Source organism: Ruditapes philippinarum, unplaced genomic scaffold (assembly GCF_026571515.1).
Source record: "Ruditapes philippinarum isolate M1 unplaced genomic scaffold, ASM2657151v2 ctg9637_1_1_1_1, whole genome shotgun sequence".
Taxonomy (NCBI): domain Eukaryota; kingdom Metazoa; phylum Mollusca; class Bivalvia; order Venerida; family Veneridae; genus Ruditapes; species Ruditapes philippinarum.
In genome coordinates, this window is record NW_026860685.1 from 1 (window position 1) to 18,144 (window position 18,144).

The 18,144-nt window shown below is 35.1% G+C and overlaps 1 protein-coding gene across 1 annotated transcript; it reads right to left on the reverse strand.

Annotated features, from left to right (window-relative positions):
- Positions 1-5,797: 5,797 nt before the first annotated feature.
- LOC132713052 (signal recognition particle 14 kDa protein-like) lies at positions 5,798-17,026 on the reverse strand. Its single transcript, XM_060695501.1, has 3 exons — positions 16,901-17,026; positions 7,768-7,840; positions 5,798-7,138 (listed from the first exon to the last, which is right to left on the reverse strand). Exons 1-3 carry the CDS (start codon positions 16,922-16,924, stop codon positions 6,990-6,992), a joined length of 246 nt encoding a protein of 81 aa, XP_060551484.1. The 5' UTR covers positions 16,925-17,026; the 3' UTR covers positions 5,798-6,989.
- Between the last annotated feature and the right edge of the window lie 1,118 nt (positions 17,027-18,144).

An 18,144-nucleotide genomic window follows, 5' to 3' on the forward strand; every position in this document is an offset into this window, starting at 1 on the left:
TTTACAAATAATATCAAAAAAGTGAAAAAATAGTAATTAAAGGATAGTGAAAACACATAGGTTTAAAACCACTAATATTTTTACTGGGTTTTTTACCTTGGGTTTAACACCACTTATTTTTCCCTTTGGTGACACTCAAAATTTTCAGCAATGCCTAGGTCTAGAAGGACCCACCCGATCAAATATATAGTGAGGCAAAAACATCTTGTGAGCCCCAGGGCTATTCCATACGTAAAGCACTATTGAATTGGCCCTTCCTACACCACTGTACAGAACCATTGATCAATGGGAAATATCAAGGGTTATATTACAAAAATTTGGGAAGAGGTATGTTAAACCTGCGGATGAACAAATCTGATAAATTGTATGCAAATCATTCATGGCATAAAAAGAGGCTGTCCTCATGTTCTCGATTTATTTTTAAAAAATGGTTGCAAGGAGATTATTATCAGTCATATGGAGGTGATAAACCATGGGGGATCCCAGTAAAAAGATCCAAATAATTTATTTCTTATTTTTATTCACATTTTTTAAAATATAAACTCCAGATTTTTCATAAAGTACTTAGTTAAATTTTTTTACATTATATGTCGACGACGGTCCATTATCCTAAAAATTTTTAAAATTTTTGGTGGTCTATATATGTTTTTTTTGTTATGTTTAATGGTTTTGTCCCTAGCTTAAAATATGACGTTTTTACAAGAAGAGTGTCTGGTGAAATATTTCAACGGAAAAATTACTTACAAACGAGGCAAGTTTAATTTGTTGGGTGTAATTTTACAATAAAATTGATCGAGGACATGTCCACTGAGTCTAGATTACAATATGCCTGAAATATAACAAAACAACAGTAGATTACAATATGCCTGAAACATCAAAACAACAGTAGATTACAATATGCCTGAAACTAAAAAAAACAACAGTAAATTACAATATGCCTGAATACATACAAAACAGAAAACCATTAAATAATAATACCCGATTAACCAAGAGACCGACCAAAAACTATTTTATCTTAATTTTGTCATTATGATACTTTGACCCCCTCCCCCCCTCCAAGATAAAGACATTTTTTACCCAAAGTGCATAATTCATATAACTTTTATAGAGGTCTACTAGACAATGCTATATGCCAAATATTAAGGCATAGTATTTATCAGCAAAAAATTTAAGATGTGTTTTCCTATACATTAGTCTACATTAGGCAAATGACTCCCGGGGCCGGGACAATTTTGACCTGTGGGTTTCTTTGACGGGATAAAACTTTTGTGAAAAGTCTTTTATTAAGCTCGGGGCCCTTTGGGGTTATTTTTCACAAAAATAAAACTTAAAATGTGTTTTCCCAAACATAATTTTCCAAAATAAAGGGTTCCCCAGAGGGGGCCAATTTTGGGCCCCCAAGGGGGCATGATTAATGTTGGTTTTAGAAAAGGTTTTCCAGTGGGTAATGCCTGTAAATGTTTAAAATACCTTAGTTTTTAGCATGATGTTTAGGGATAATAAATTAACTAAACTATTATTGGCTATTTTAACGACTGAAAGGGTTTCCCTTTACTCAGCCCTGGTTTTTTACAACTAATTCATTGACCTGTGATTTATCAAAAAAACTGGCTTTTAATTTTTAAGCAGGGGAACAACCAGAAAATTTAAAAATTTGTGTTTAAAATAATGAAACAGTTAACTGATATTTTACAATAGCAAAAAATCTAATGGTAAACTACTGACCAGAATAACCAAAAAGCAAACCTCAAAATCGTAGGATTAATTGGTTATTCTAAATTATTATTGCCTTTTTTATGTAACCCTTCCCCTCTGAACATTTTCCTTGTCAAAGGGAAAATTTTCTATTATAACAAGGTTTTATTCAATAATCAAAAGTTGATTTTTTTGTGAACAATTTAGAAAGACATGTGAAATTGTCCAAAAAAGGTGTGAAAAATATGATTAATAATCATACACTATATAAATGATATAACCTTTTCTTATATCTACTAATCATTCAAAAAACAATTTTATAAACCATCAATCATGAAAACATTCAGTCTAGGTACATGTTAAACATTCTGGCTAATAAAAGGGATTGAAGCTCTATTGTAACTGCTTTAATAAGTGCACCACAAAAGGGAGAAGCAATACCATAAGTGGGTGTGTAGAAAAATGTGAGGTTTTAGAATTAAACAAAATGAATATAACAAGTAAAGTCTCAGTTGGCTGGCAAGTTAAAATATCAGACCAGTTCAACCTGGATTCCAGGCCATAGCCCCAAAAGTCAGGCCAGTCAAAACCGTAGTTGGGGCAGGCCAGTCCACCCAGACTCAGTTTCAGTCGCCCGGAGTCAGACCAGCAGGCCCTGATCCAGGTCAGTCAAGGAACCCAAAGAGTCAGGCAATCAGCCCTGAGTCCAGGTCAGTCAGCCCTAAAGTCAGGTCAAGTCAGCCGTGGAAAGCAGGCCATCAGCCCTGAGTCATGGTCTGTACCTAAGTTCAGGCCAGTCAACCCAGATAAGGTCCTGTCAGCCCTAGAGTCAGGTCAAATCAGCCCTGATCAGGTTGGTAGCCCTGAAGTCAGGCCCTAGTCAGTTCGGAAATCAGGCCAAGTCAAGAGGTTTTTCCTGCACCAGCCAAGACTCATCTGACAAGACTAATGCCTATTACAGTGAGAAATGTTTCACCGGGTCTTTATACTAACCAATTTATAGTTCCAAATTGGTTTGTATGAAGGCAGTCTATAAGAACAACTTTGAAAGAGAGAACCGTTAAAGGAACTCAAGTGAAGTCCAAGAGTGTAAAAACATAAAATTTGAATTTCTTACATAGATCAGCTGGGGCACTTAAAATATATGTAAAAGATTATTAAGAAATAATCACAATTAAAATACATGTTATTAATCCAGGAAAACAAAGTAAGCGAATGATCTTAAATTTTACACACAAGTTATTGGTCTAGGAAACCAACATCAAAATGGGGAACATTTTTAACTTGAAAAAATTTGCTGCCATCATGTCAAAAAACCTCAGTGGAGTCCCTCTAAGAAATGTTTTGCACCAGTCCAGGGATCAAGCCACAGATTCATATGAAAATTTTCAGAGGTCAAAAGTTATTTTATCAAGGTCTAAAAGGGACAATCATAATATGAAGTTTGGTAATCCTTTCATACACCTAAGAGAATTTGAAACATTCATTAATTTTTTTATTCTAACTCTAGTGAATTAGCAATCTTAAGAAAAATCCCTCCTTCAAGAATTAAAACATCAGCATTGTTTAAATTTAAAAGGAGATGATTATATACTCACCATCTGTAACTTGGTTAACATCTTTTTTGAACTAATTCTGAAATAGTCCAAAAAAAAAATTTTATATAAACAAAAAGCTCATAAAGACCCAACCAATTGTTGTTATTACTTTTGGGAGTTTTTTGGTTTGTTCTTTTACGTTGCAATCAACACAGTAATAGTTATTATGGCGACTTTTTCAAGCTCCACTTTGGTGGAAAGAAGACCTCATGTTCCCTTTTCGAGCAAATTATTTTAAAAATGAATACTAGCACACATAAGTAATTACCTCACCTCTCCCTTATTAACATAAGTTGGTGGCTGAACATGAAATCTACACAACAACACAATAGGTAATTAATCTCACCTCTCCCTTTATTAACATAAGTTTGTTGTGCTGACATGAATACTAGCCAACAAACACTTAGGTAATTAAACCCTAACCTCTTCCCTTATTAATGTTAAGTGTGGTGCCTGGAACATGAATACTAGCACACAAACACATAGGTAATTAAACCTAACCTCTCCCTTTATTAACCTGTGTGGTGGCTGACATGAATACCAGCACACAACACAGAGGTAGTTATCGCGCTCAACCCTCTCCCTTATTTAACGTAAGTGTTGTGCTGACCATGAATACTGAGCACACAACACATAAGTAATTTACCCTCAACCTCTCCCTTATTTACATCAGTGTGGTGCTTGACATGAAATACTACACACAACACATAGGTAAATTACCTCACCGCTCCAATATTAACGTAAGTGTTGTGCTGACATGAATACAGGACCAAAAACATAGGTAATTAGCTCACCCTTCTCCTTAATAACATAAGTGTGGTGCTGACATGAAATACTAGCACACAACACATAGGTAATTTATCTCCACCTCTCCCTTATTAACGTAAAGTGTGGTGCTTTGACATGAAATACTAGCACACAACACATAGGTAATTACCGTCACCTCACCAAATATTAAACGTAAGGTGTGGTGCTGACTAATGAATACTAGCACACAACAATTAGGTAACAAGCAAATTTATCATAGTATTGCAAAGCAATTTCCATAAGCCCCCCTACCGGTAAGAGCCCAAGCAACATTCTATAGGGCCATTGGCCATTCACTTAGGTTCCTATTAAAAGTAAAAATTTGTTGAAAAAGTTCTTTAAAAAGTGAATCACAGGAAAAATTTTTATGTACAGACAGACTGAAAAGACACATTCTGGAGCGAGGACTCCGACCGGGTTATTTTTTTTAAACGGCACGCTCCTGCTATAACTATTTATTCAAAAAGTTATAATCCCATTATTTTAAAATCCTATCATGATTGAAGAAGTTGGAGTAAAAAATTACCATTTCTCAAAAAAAGTCTAAGTTCAAAAAGGGGATAAGTTCTGGAAATAAGTCTTGCTAGAAAGTATTGAACACTCACAAATGTTGAGTGGACAATAAGAAACATTTATATGAAGTTTGCAAAGTAGATACATTCTGAAAAAGAAAGTTATTTAAAAAAAAAAAACAATGTTTTTTCCATGAAAATTTCAAGTTCAAGGGGAGGTAATTCTGATAAATTTTTGTGCTAGAGTTGTAAACCTTGTCACAATGATAGTTGGTTGATGACAAGCAACTTATATTTAAAGTTTGAAGAAAATACCTTAAGAAATAAAGAACTTATAGTGAAAAAACTTAAAAACTAGAATCAGAAATCTTGAATTCAGTCTATTTGTTGCCATAGCTACCAGAATTTTCAACATAGGAAGATAAGAAAAAGGATGTGAATAATTTCCATACTGCCATCTACCCATTATGTCAAGTTTCAATAAACATATTTTTCAGTACTTTTTGTGTTATCACTGGATCCAGGTTATGTGTAAAATTTGCCATATTTTCAGTCTATTTATTGCCATAGCAACCAGAATTTTCAACATAGGGAAGAAAAGAAAAATACGTGCATAAGTCTCCCATACTGGCCATCTCTCCATATATCAAGTTTCATAAAATATTTTCAGTACTTTTTTGCGTTTATCGCTGGGGGATCCAGTTTATGTGTAAAATTTGTCATATTTTCAGTCATTTGTTGCCATAGCAACCAGAATTTTCAACATAGGAAGAAAGAGAAAAAGACGTGCATAATCTCCATACTCTGCCATCTATCCATATATCAAGTTTCATTAAAATATTTTCAGTACTTTTTGCGTTATTGCGGGATCCAGTTTTGTGGACGGACGGACTGACGGACGGACAGACGGACGGACGTACCAACTTTTGATGTTTATGAGGCAAATCAGCTCATAAACACCACCTGGACCAACGTCCATAAGCAAAATAAGCTCATAAAAACAAAAAAAATAGCTCTTAATTTGAATTTTATGAGTTTTTGTTCTTTATTTAACTACGGAATGAAGCTCATAATAATCAAATGTTTGCTCGGACGGACTGACGGACGGACAGACAGACGGACAGAGGGTAAACCTAAAGTCCCCTCCCGTAAACCGGTAGGGGACTAATTACCTAACCTCTCCCTTATTAATGTAAGTGTTGTGCTGACATGAATACTAGCATACAACACATAGGTAATTACCTCACCTCTCACTTATTAACTTGTGTGGTGCTGACATGAATACTAGCACACAACACCTCATCTCTTCCTTATTAACCAAAGACTTAGTGTGGTGCTGACATGAATACTAGCACACAACACCTCATCTCTTTCTTTTTAACCAAAGTGTGGTGCTGACATGAATACTAGCACACAACACCTCATCTCTTCCTTATTAACCAAAGTGTGGTGCTGACATGAATACTAGCACACAACACCTCATCTCTTACTTATTAACCAAAGTGTGGTGCTGACATGAATATTAGCACTCAACACATAGGTAGCGACATGAACCTCATCATTCTTTCGTATAAGCTAAATTTTGTGTGTATGCGAACACTAACATGTAACATAGATAATCACCTCACATCTCCATTATCAAGTGTTGTGTTGACTTGAACACTAGCACTAAACACAAAGGTAATGTGTACATGGATTTTAATTAAACAACTAACATATCATTATGCTGGTAAAATATGTTCATTACTAAATGCCATTTATAATATTAAATTGTTGTCATATATATTTGTTGTTTTTTATAGATATTATTAGAGACATCTATTGGGATTACTTCAAAGAAATTAATGTTTCTCTCCCTTTATGGAGATAAAGAACCTTTTATTCAATTGGCTAAAAATAAACAGATATCTACATGTATATAAATTTAATATACTCTCAGAAGCTCAGATATATAATCATGAAGAAAAATCTTCTAAAAGCATTTAAAGATGAGATTTATAAAATATTATACCACAATTATTGGAAATACTGATGCAGAAATCTTTGTTTTTATTTTAAACATGTTCAACAAATATCTTGGTCACCTTGAGAAAATCAGTCAGAGAATTGGTACTTATATTGTTGAACAGTGATACTTATAAAATAGTTAAACATTTACATATAATATATATGCTTTACACAAAGATGAAGATGATGTTACACAATGCATAGATCCCTGCATGACCAAAACCTGTTTAATTAGGTTATGGTTTAAAAAAATCTATTTAGGGGAAAAAAATGTGATAACTCAGTCTTAAGAGCCACAGTATTCCCAGGGTCCTAGGTTCAAGTCCCAATCAGACTGCACATTTCTCTCACCCTGTAAAAAAAAAAACTGTTATTCAAATAAAGGGTCGAAGTGTAGGAATAGTAAACTTACTACAGTGCTTAATTTTTTATTTCCAAGTGAAGCTCTCACTAAACATTTATACTCTGTAGGATCAGCAATAGTTCCCTTCCTTGGCTTTGGTTTTGTTCTCCCATCATCTGTAATAATAATATACAAAATCTTAACTTAAGGCAACATGTTCAAAATGTTTTTATCTTAACTGTTAATTGGGAGTGTCTATTGTTTACTTACCTGTGCTGCAAAACCTTTTAAGGACACATGACTTCTTATCTTTTATACATGTAGTCAATCATTTCTGGTAACACTTTGTGTAAAATATTATATTGCACATAATTTGTGTAGTAAACCATTTCTGGTCATATATTTCATCTGTATATTTTGTGTAGAACAACATCGGTGATTTTTCTCTCTTAATTGGGAAGAAGCCTTAGCCACTTCATTTTGGGAAAATATAACACTAAAATTGCTGATTTGGGAATTAAAAAAGCTGGTTTAAGTTCAGAATTTTGGTGAAAACTGCATGATTTTAAAGAAAATTTCAACTGGGAAGAGGCCTTTTTTCGGAGTCTGTTATATAAGTAGGAAAATCACTGAACATGGACATTTCAATTTTCTGTATGTTCTAGTCACATCATTAAATGTTGTGTGTTTTTGTGGTGTAAACTTTTTGATTAATACTACTTAGTTCAATGACTGAATACAACATAAAGTCATAATGTACACAAATTTATTTTTAATTTAAATATAAGAATTATCATTAACTTACATCTCTTCATGGTCAGAGTTACTGTTCCTGAATTCCTGGCTTTCTGGAACATCTTTGTGAGCTCAGTAAGGAACTGGAAATATAAAAAAAAATATTCTCATTAATGAAATCAACAGAAGATGTCTGAATACAAATGATTATTGTTAACACATCATCTGACTGTACCAGTAAAGCACAACATGGTTTGTTTGCTCATTTTTGACAGTGCAGTGAGCACAATGTGAGTGTCGACTCATCAATCTGTTTTGTACCAGTGAGCACAATGTGAGTGTCCCGATTCATCATCTGTTTTGTACCAGGAGCAACAATGTGAGTGTCAACTCATCATCTGTTTTTGTACCAGGGAGCACAATTTGGAGTGTCAACTCATCATCTGTTTGTACCAGGGAGCACAATGTGAGTGTCAACTCATCATCTGTTTGTACCAGGGAGCACAATGTGAGTGTCAACTCATCATCTGTTTGTACCAGGGAGCACAATGTGAGTGTCGACTCATCATCTGTTTGTACCAGTGAGCACAATGTGAGTGTCGACTCATCATCTGTTTGTACCAGGGAGCACAATGTGAGTGTCAACTCATCATCTGTTTGTACCAGGGAGCACAATGTGAGTGTCGACTCATCATCTGTTTGTACCAGTGAGCACAATGTGAGTGTCGACTCATCATCTGTTTGTACCAGGGCAGTGGCGTAGCTTCCTATAGGCACTGTAGGCACGTGCCTACACTTTTTCCTCAGAAATGAAAAATTAAACGATTACAAACATGCGATAAAAATTTAAGGGTAAGGGCGGTAGATATGTAGGTCCATATATTAGAAAATGACCTGTCACCATATTTGAAAATATATCGAGTTTTATTTCATAATGAAACGTTGCCATGTTAAAAAGTTGTTCTGTAGTAAAACCTATCAGAGACGGACGAAGTTTTCGACAATATAAAAGTTTTTGAGCGCTTCGATTCAAAATATGAATATTACAAGTATGCACGACCAGGATAGGCCATATCCAGATATCGGTAGTGCTAGCTTTATACAACTGACGGGGAGGCTAAGCGATATATTTCGAATGAAGCCTTGACATCTTGTCTTTCATATTATCATCCCTTCTTTAGGGATTCATGATTTAATTATTTGTACGTTATTCTGTACAAACTACATCTCCGTTAAATCTTGAGCACAAAACATAACGTAGAATTGAAATCTTGCAAGTTCATAGTCGATTTGAAGTAAACGTGAAAGATAATCTGTGTTACTATACAAATTTTTAATGTATTTTCATTATATATAACAATTACAAGTAATGTGTTCGAATCCATATCAAAGTCTGCATTAATTAGCGTAGTGGTGAAGAGCCTGCTTTTAAAGATAGCGATGCATTTTTTTTAATTTATACTTTAATGTAACTTTATTTATTCATTGAATTGCATATGAAGTGACATTTACAAACATTTCACAACAATGCAATTCAGGTTGGATTGGAAAACAAGTAAAACAATACATCTCCAGCTAAAGTAATTTTCAAAATAAAGATACAAAAATGTTGCGGATAGATGTAAGCTCTTTCAAGGTACAACAAAAAATAAGAGAATAATTGATTGTTGAATTATCACTATAGAGTGACTTAGGTAACTTATGGAGAAATATTAGAAGAAAAAAAGAATGTAAAGTAAAACAAGACTGAAAATATCGGACTTTTTAGTTCTTGATATAAACATGTAAATGAAAATGATCGTTCTGAAATGCCAAGTTCATTCACTTTGATAGTAGTTCTTACAATTGTGAAATAGATGAAACTACTTCGCGTTCAAATTGTTTTATAGTAAAAGTTCTTGTTCTTACATTACTGTAGGTAACGTACTTATTGAATAACTGAAGGTGTAAGGTTGCTTTGTCTTTACTTTGACTTCAAGTAACCAGTCTATTCTACGTTCTATATATGTGTCACCATAAACAATAAAAAGAGGCTTTCATTTATGAATTATGGGAGCATAAAATCTTATTGAGACGCTGTTTGTGTGACATCATCATTATCCGGTGTAGCAAGGTGTTATTTGGGGTGTGTTTATAGTTCATGGCGTTCGATTTGTTGACCTTTGTTTTCATTATTTTCTATTTATATATTTAGACAACCTTATTTCGAATTTTTAAATTTTGATGTTTGCTTATAAATTTGCATATTTTTTTTTTCTCTTCTTTAAATGTATAGTCTTCGATTCATATATTATTACCCCAAAGTTATATACGGAAAAAAGCTTTTTGCCAGAATGTCTTTGCTTTGCGTAAATTAGTTAGTAATATAAGTATGGTCATCATTATATATTGATGAAAAAAATGTAACCAAAATGCAGCAAAATTATGAATTTTCTTCCTTCAGAACATGCTTAAACATACCCCAAAATGCAGCTACGGCAATGTAGATTTTCAAAAAAATTCGGGGGAGCATGCCCCCGGACCCCCCTAACACAAGTGCCTACACATTGGTTTCTTTCAAGCTACGCCCCTGCAGGGAGCACAATGTGAGTGTCGACTCATCATCTGTTTGTACCAGGGAGCACAATGTGAGTGTCAACTCATCATCTGGCTATAAGTGAGCACAATGTGTGTTCGAATTCATCGTCTGACTGTAAGTCTGTATCATGTATCATTCAGTTAACAAAATATTTTTGTTTGACTGTACAAGTGACTACAGTGTGTTTAAGTTGATCGTACATTTCATGATACAGATACTGACAAATTATGCAAATGGAGTATAAATGCAATCTTAAAGAACTGGAAATGACAGAAAAAAAAATCAAAAAAAATTAAACAAGCAAATTCGTTGAATTTATATCTCCCGCCGAGTACTGGTTATTACTAACACAACATACTGCATAACTAATCAATAGCCATAACTCTGAGTTAAAGTGTCTGACCCAAATAAGGTGACCATAATATGCGCATCTCCTCTTGGCATTGAAGGTTCCCATAAAGTTTCGTTGAATTCCAGCCAGTAGTTGCAGAGAAGTAGCGCGGAAACGATTTTTACTCTAGATATGCAAACTGCATAACTAATCAAGGGCCATAACACTAAGTTAAAGTGTCGGACCGGAACAAGCCGACGATATACGCATCCCCTCTTGATATTGAAAGTTCCCATAAAGTTTCCTTGAATTCCAGCCAGTAGTTGCAGAGAAGTAGCGCGGAAACGATTTTTACTCCATATGCATACTGCATAACTAATCAAGGGCCATAACTCTAAAATAAAGTGTCGGACCGGAACAAGCCAACGATGTGCGCATCTCCTCTTGATATTGATGATTCCCATAAAGTTTCGTTGAATTCCAGCCAGTAGTTGCAGAGAACTACTCCGGAAACGAAATTCGGATGGACGGACACTTTTAAATCAACAATAAATGCATATTATATTTTTTCTATAATTAAGTAATAATGTCTATTTCAAGAATGTTGGCGTTGAAAATTTTGACCTCAAGAGTGCGATCACCTGACTTCTTATACTAGCTATAATTGTTTGTAGAGTTAACGACAGAATTCTGTAAATTACAGCATTTGCTGCTGAAATATTACATATCATGTTGAAAACAAAAAATTAAAACCAGCAAGCTTTTATCTGAATTAATCAATGCCATGTACATATTATCTGTCCGGACACATGGTACTGTAGTGTGGACAATTTAGGTAATTTTGATACCCTCTTTGATGGGCCTCAAAAGTAAGTGTCAACATAATCAGAAGTAAATAAAAAAGTTTGTAAGTTAGGATGTACTGTGTCAAATTTACAGATCTCTAGCTTAACAATTATGAAATCTGAATAGAACAAGAACGTGTTTGTTAAACACAAATGCCCCCGGCTCAGATTCTTGTCAGTAGCAATACTTCATAAATGTTTACCCATTCACTCAGTTATGGACAGAAAAATCACCAAAAAATTGTAAACACAAGTTTTATAGCTTGACAAAGTCATGGCATTTTGTAATTGTGAAAAATATAAGTTGCCAAGTCATTGCTCTGACTTGTGAAGTTGAAAAATATTCAACTTCATGCAAGTTATCTTCCTACCAAATACGAAATACATCTGTCATTAAATAAAGGCTGTATGGGCAAAAGTGTAAAAATCCATTTTGAGCACTGGTGACCTTGACCAAACTGACCCCTAACTCTATCCAAAAGAAGAATACCATGTAAGTTATCTTCCTACCAAATATGAAATACATCTGTCAATAAATAAAGGCTGTATGGGCAAAAGTGTAAAAATCTATTTTTAGCACTAAGTCTTGTGACCTTGACCCAACTGACCCCTTACTCCATCCAAAGGAAGAATACCATGCAAGTTATCTTCCTACCAAATATGAAATACAACTGTCAATCAATAAAAGCTGTATGGGCAAAAGTGTAAGAATCTATTTTTAGCACAAGTGACCTTGACCCACTGATCCCTACCCCAATCAAAAGGATGAATACCATGCAAGTTATCTTCCTACCAAATATAAAATATATCTGTCACTTAATAAAGGCTGTATGAGCAAATGTGTAAAAATCTATTTTTAGCACTGGTGACCTTGACCCAACTGACCACTAACTCCATCAAAGTTTATGTTTCTATGATATCAATTATAAATAACATCTATCTATAGAATAAGGTCAATACACCTGTAAAAATGTAAAAATCTTTATTTAACATTGGTGACCTTGACATTGGTAACATTGACCTTGACCCAAATGACCCCATACTACACCCAAAGAAGGAGGTGTTTGTATTAAACTAAGACATTAACTAAAAAATAAAGGCTGTATGAGCAAAAAGGTTTATATTTATTTTTTAAACCAGTGACCTTGACCCTAGAGACCGCTTACTCTAAAAAAAATTAGAGGACCATCAAAGGTATCCACCTACTAAATATGAAAGATATCAGTAAAGAATTAAGCAATTAGGAGAAATTTAAGATAAATCCAACTTGCCGAAATAGGTTAACCAGACAAGGCCCTATTTTCAAAGTGAACAAGAGCCATGTCAACATGGCCATCCCCCGCCGAATGTGTTTGCTCATTGGAAGAATGTATATGTAGTAGAGCGGAATAATTCCATTTTAAGAGGTCTTTTGGTAATGAAAACTGATGGCTATAGTGATTACAGATTTGAAACCTATGTGAATACTGATGGCTGAAAATAACAAAGGGCAATTACTGAAAAATAATGCAGGGTAGGTTATCATTCTTGTGTGCTGCATCCCTCCTCAGTAAAACTTATCCACCTATGAAGTTTCAAGTTGATACCTCAAATACTTTTTGAGAAAAAAATTGAATTGAAAAATTAAGTATGAAAAAGAACAAAGGGCAATAACTCAAAAATTATAAAAGGTAGAGTTATCATTCTTGTGCAGTGCACACCTCCTGAGTGAGATCTATGCACCTATGAAGTTTCATTTTGATATCTCAAAGGCTTTTTGAGTTATGCCCTGGACAAAAATTAATTTTGAAAAATAACAAAGGGCAATAACTCAAAAATTGTATAGGGAAGAGTTATCATTCTTGCGCACAACATTCCTCCTCAATAAGATCTATCCACCTATGACATTTCATGTTGATATCTCAAACACTTTTTGAGTTATGCTCCACTCAGGTGAAAAATTAGGTATGAAAAATAACAAAGGGCAATAACTCAAAAATTAAGAAAGGTAGAGTTATCATTCTTGTGCACTGCACACCTCCTGAGTGACATCTATGCACCTATGAAGTTTCATGTTAATATCTCATAGGCTTTTGGAGTTATGCTCTGGACAAAAATCAATTTTGAAAAATAACAAAGGGCAATAACCAGACTTTCCGAAAGTTGAAAAAAACTGTCAGACATTCGGTCTGACAAACCATGAAAACCTGTCGGATCGAAACGAAATCTGTCGGACCAAATAAAATTGATCAAAATCAAAGAATAACTTGTGTTTGTATTTCTAAGACACTTTTTGTTTATAATTTTTTTGCCGTAAAAATCGGCACATTCCTTACTGCGCATTTTCATCTCCTCCCTATCATACACCAACGATTCACTGTCTTGCTTCTATTTTTCATTAAATTTTGTCTCAGGTCTATTCTTTTTATCCTTTTACTGCTGTTCTGCCTGTTCCTCTGACGTAGATTTTTTATTTTTCAAAGGTTTGGCATCTTTAGCGACGCCATTTTGTATACATGCGGCTTGGATAAAAGCCGGACAGTCGGACCGATCCGGAATAAAAACTCGTCAGACCTGATCAAAATTTATCGGACATGTCCGTCGGACCGACGTATTTCGGGAAGTCTGAATAACTCAAAAATAATGCAAGGTAGAGTTATCATACTTGTGCACTGCACTCTTCCTCAATGAGGTCTATCCACCTATGAAGTTTCAAGTTGATAACTCAAATACTTTTAGAGATATGCTCCGGACAAAAATGTCGGACGGAAGGACGGACGGACGGACAGAAGGAAGGTCGGACGGACGGACTGACGGAGACTATTTCTATATCCCCCGCCGCCTTTTCGGCGGGGGATAAAAAAGGGAAATAACTGGGAAATATGGATGACACAGTTATATAACTTGGCAATATCATGTACTTTGTATTGATTAGTAAGTGTGGAAATTATAAAGCCATTAGTATAGATAGAACTTAAGATATTTCCAACTTGCCGTTTTAGGTTAACCATTATTCATTTTCTAAGTGCTGAAAAGGGCAATAACTTGGTAAATATGAAAGCCAGAGTTATGAAACTTGCCCAGATCGTGTACTTTGTATTGATTAGTAAGTGTGTAAACTTAGAAGCCATTGGTACAGGTAGAACTTAAGTAAAATCCAACTTGCCGTTCTAGGTTAACCTCGTACGGACAGATGGACGGACGGACGGACAGATGGACGGACGGGTGGACGGTTCAATCACTATATGCCCGGGGGCATAAAAATGTTCAAAAGTGTCCGGTTGATGGTTCCCGACCAGTACAGACACTGAATATGAAAACAGTTACAATACAGTACTGGTTGGGGACCCCAAAAACTGGACAACCATCAAACCCGGACGGCCCCAAAAATGCTTAGTTAATATAGTATTTTCTTTGTTCAGTGGTTGTCAGTCACTTTTTTATCAATAATAAATGCATGTTTCTTCTAAAATTAAGTAAATAAACTTATTTCAACCTCCGTAAATGTAATATTTTAATGTCTATTTCAAGAATGTTGACGTTGAACTTTGGGGGTCAAGAAAGAAATGCCTGACCTCATATACCAGCTATTATCATTTGCAGAGTAAACAATAGAATATCCAAAACTTCAGCATTTGTTGCTGAGATATTGTAAATCATGTTAATAATCAACAAGAGTGATCAGTGATCACATGCGTCGCCTCATAATGGCCAATTTCATGTTGGGACAAGTTTTGTGACAGACGGACGGACGGTGCACAACTAGACTTGGTATTGATCATTCCTGTAAAGTTTGGATAAAATTGCACCAGTAGTTTATGAGGAGTAGTGGGGACAAGCTTTTGTGTATCTGGCAACACACAGAAAAAACACCTTTTTTATCAAAGGGCCATAACTCGGCCAAAAATCATTCAACCGGAAAACCCGTGCAATATGCTCAAGGACTTGAGCTACAGATCAATCCTGTAAAGTTTCATTGAAATTGCATTAGTGGTATAAGAGAAGTAGTCCGGACAAACTTTAAAAATAAAAAAAATTAAAGGGCCATAACTCTGACAAAAATCATTGAACCGGAAAATGCTGACAATATGCACAACTAGACTTGGTACTGATCATTCCTGTAAAGTTTTGATGAAATTGCACCAGTAGTTTATGAGGAGTAGTCCGGACAAGTTTTGTGACAGACAGACAGACGACGGAGAAGTGATCCCTATATGTCGCCACTACTCCGTAGAGGCGACACAAAAATCAAAACACCCAAGCTTTTATCTGAATTAAATCACGTCATGTACATAACTGTCCGGACACATGGTACTGTAGTGTAGACAATTTAGGTAATTTTGATACCCTCCTTGTTGAGCCTCAGATATAAGTGTCAATACAATCAGAAATAAACAAATTAGTTTGTTAATTAGGAGAAGAACTTAGCTGAACTTTGTCCATTTTTTTTGGTCTCTAGGTTAAAAATTAAGAATTCTGTACGGAAAAATGTTCAAAAAGTGTCCGGTTGATGGTCCCAGACCAGAACAGTAAAATTTGTATTAAAATTCAAAACTGCAGGTTAACTCAGGGTAAGGCTTTATACCAGATTGTCATTATACCAGATTGTACCCTAACCTTTGCTGGTGACCTAGACTTAAAAGCATTAAAGTTTCATGTTGATAACTTTTAAATTGTTTGAATAATGGGCAAGATTAAAAATTTTCAAACTTTTTACAGGACTGTGCATTTCGCCAACAGGAACTTGAAATTCTATCAATATTAATGAGAACATACAAAATATACCCCCTATACATATATAGATTATTTTGATCCGTTGTTTTGTTGATTTGTTCGGCGTAAATTATGTTGGGGTGGGGAAAAGGCGTTTCATTCCTTGTGTTTATTTATAGTATATAGGGGGTATATTTGGATATTATCATTGATAGTTAGCTCGACGAGCTGGCCCAAAGGGCCTGCTCGCAAAGCGAGCTTTACGGTAACGCGAGTACCTGCTAAGTGATGGTTTTGAAAACTTACGTCCGAAGTAACGAATTGGACACATCGCAACTTTTTGAATTACAAGATAACGATAAAAGCCGATGTACTCTGATTGAAAACGGAAGCGTATACTGGTGTCCTACGCACTTATAAAAGGAACCATGATAGAAAGGGGGAACTAGAAAACGGAAGCAGTGTATAAAATACCGAATGACAATTTTAAAACGGAAAATGTAAAATAAAAATAAACGATTATTTTAAACTATCATACGGTAAAAGAAAATCGAGCTCGCTTTGAGGCTTTGCCTTTTTCATATTATTGGTTATTTGATAGAATTTCAAGTTCCTGTGATTTCGCCATATGCTTGAAACCGGGTGATATAATTATTGGGCTACATTCCAGAAATTGAAAGTTTTTATGCAGTGCTGAAATTAAACTCATTACATACACTTGAAAACATAACATGAATACAAAACTATTTGTGCCTACCGTATCATTCTCTAATAAAACCATTTTTAATGCGACTGTGATGTGTAGATTCTTCCCGTACTATTTACCTTATCTCGGACAATTGAGTTGGCCGATAACTTATGAAGATATCAAACGAAAATTTTGTTCCGAATATTGTCAAATCATTTAGTGACATCAATAGCCTTAATATAAATTTTAGATAATACCCTGAGGATATGTTGCCTGATTTTTAAATTTGTCTTTTGACGTCTTATCTGTGATATGCAGGCTTCATAACCTCAGATCCCCTTTCCATTTTATTTAGTTCCGCCCATTGTTTTCTCGTTTAGGGCAAAAGCATTCTTTTACTTGGGGACCATACTGTACGCCGCTTTTTATGGAATGACACTACTGTGTCACATTGAAGGTTCCATGATAACCGCCGTATGAACATATCTGCGGGTGTTTCTAAATTCAAAATTTCACCATTTTCGTGTTAAATGTTGAATTCTGCTTAAGCCGGTGCTAGGGGGCGTGGACGGTAACTTGCACATTCCAAGACCGTCCATGAACCGGCTTAATCAAACCGAGCCTGCAGCATTTTCAATTGTGTTGTGTTCTCTATTTTAGAGGCAACTCAGAAGTATTTCCCATCAGTGCGTGGACGTCGCAGAGAATTGAAGGCACGGGTCATTGAGAAAAATAAACAAAGACCAGATCTTTTACCTGCGGACCAACTGCCGAGGTGAGCACTTGGCCCTACTAAGTAGGCAGAGGAAAGTGCCGCCTTTCCTTGATGATCTTGTTTATCATATTTTAGGTGCGTGAGGCCCTAGCAAAGAGAGTGGTGGCTTGAAAGGTACAATTAAGATACAATTTAAGAAACTTTATATTTAGTCAGTTTACAAATTACAAGAAACACAAGCTAATTAGCTATTCACCGCCAATAACAGAGACATAAAAATTATGTACTTACATATAACAAATCTGAAAAGTATGAAGAGTTAAAATCATTGAAAACTTTTCTTAAAGCTCTTTGTTGAACTTTTTCAATCTGTTCGTGTTTGTTTTAGAGCAAAGAATGCCAGACTAAGGGACGGTATATAAAATTGGACCTTCAACTTCAACGGGGTTTCTCGACAAAAGCCACGAGGTAGACATCGACGTCGCGGAAGTGAAGACTGTACATCGGTAGAGTGGCGTGTTCCGACATAAATTTTTAAAAACTATTTTACACAATTGTATCACAACTGTCCCATTGACAAACTGATGTTCCACACTAC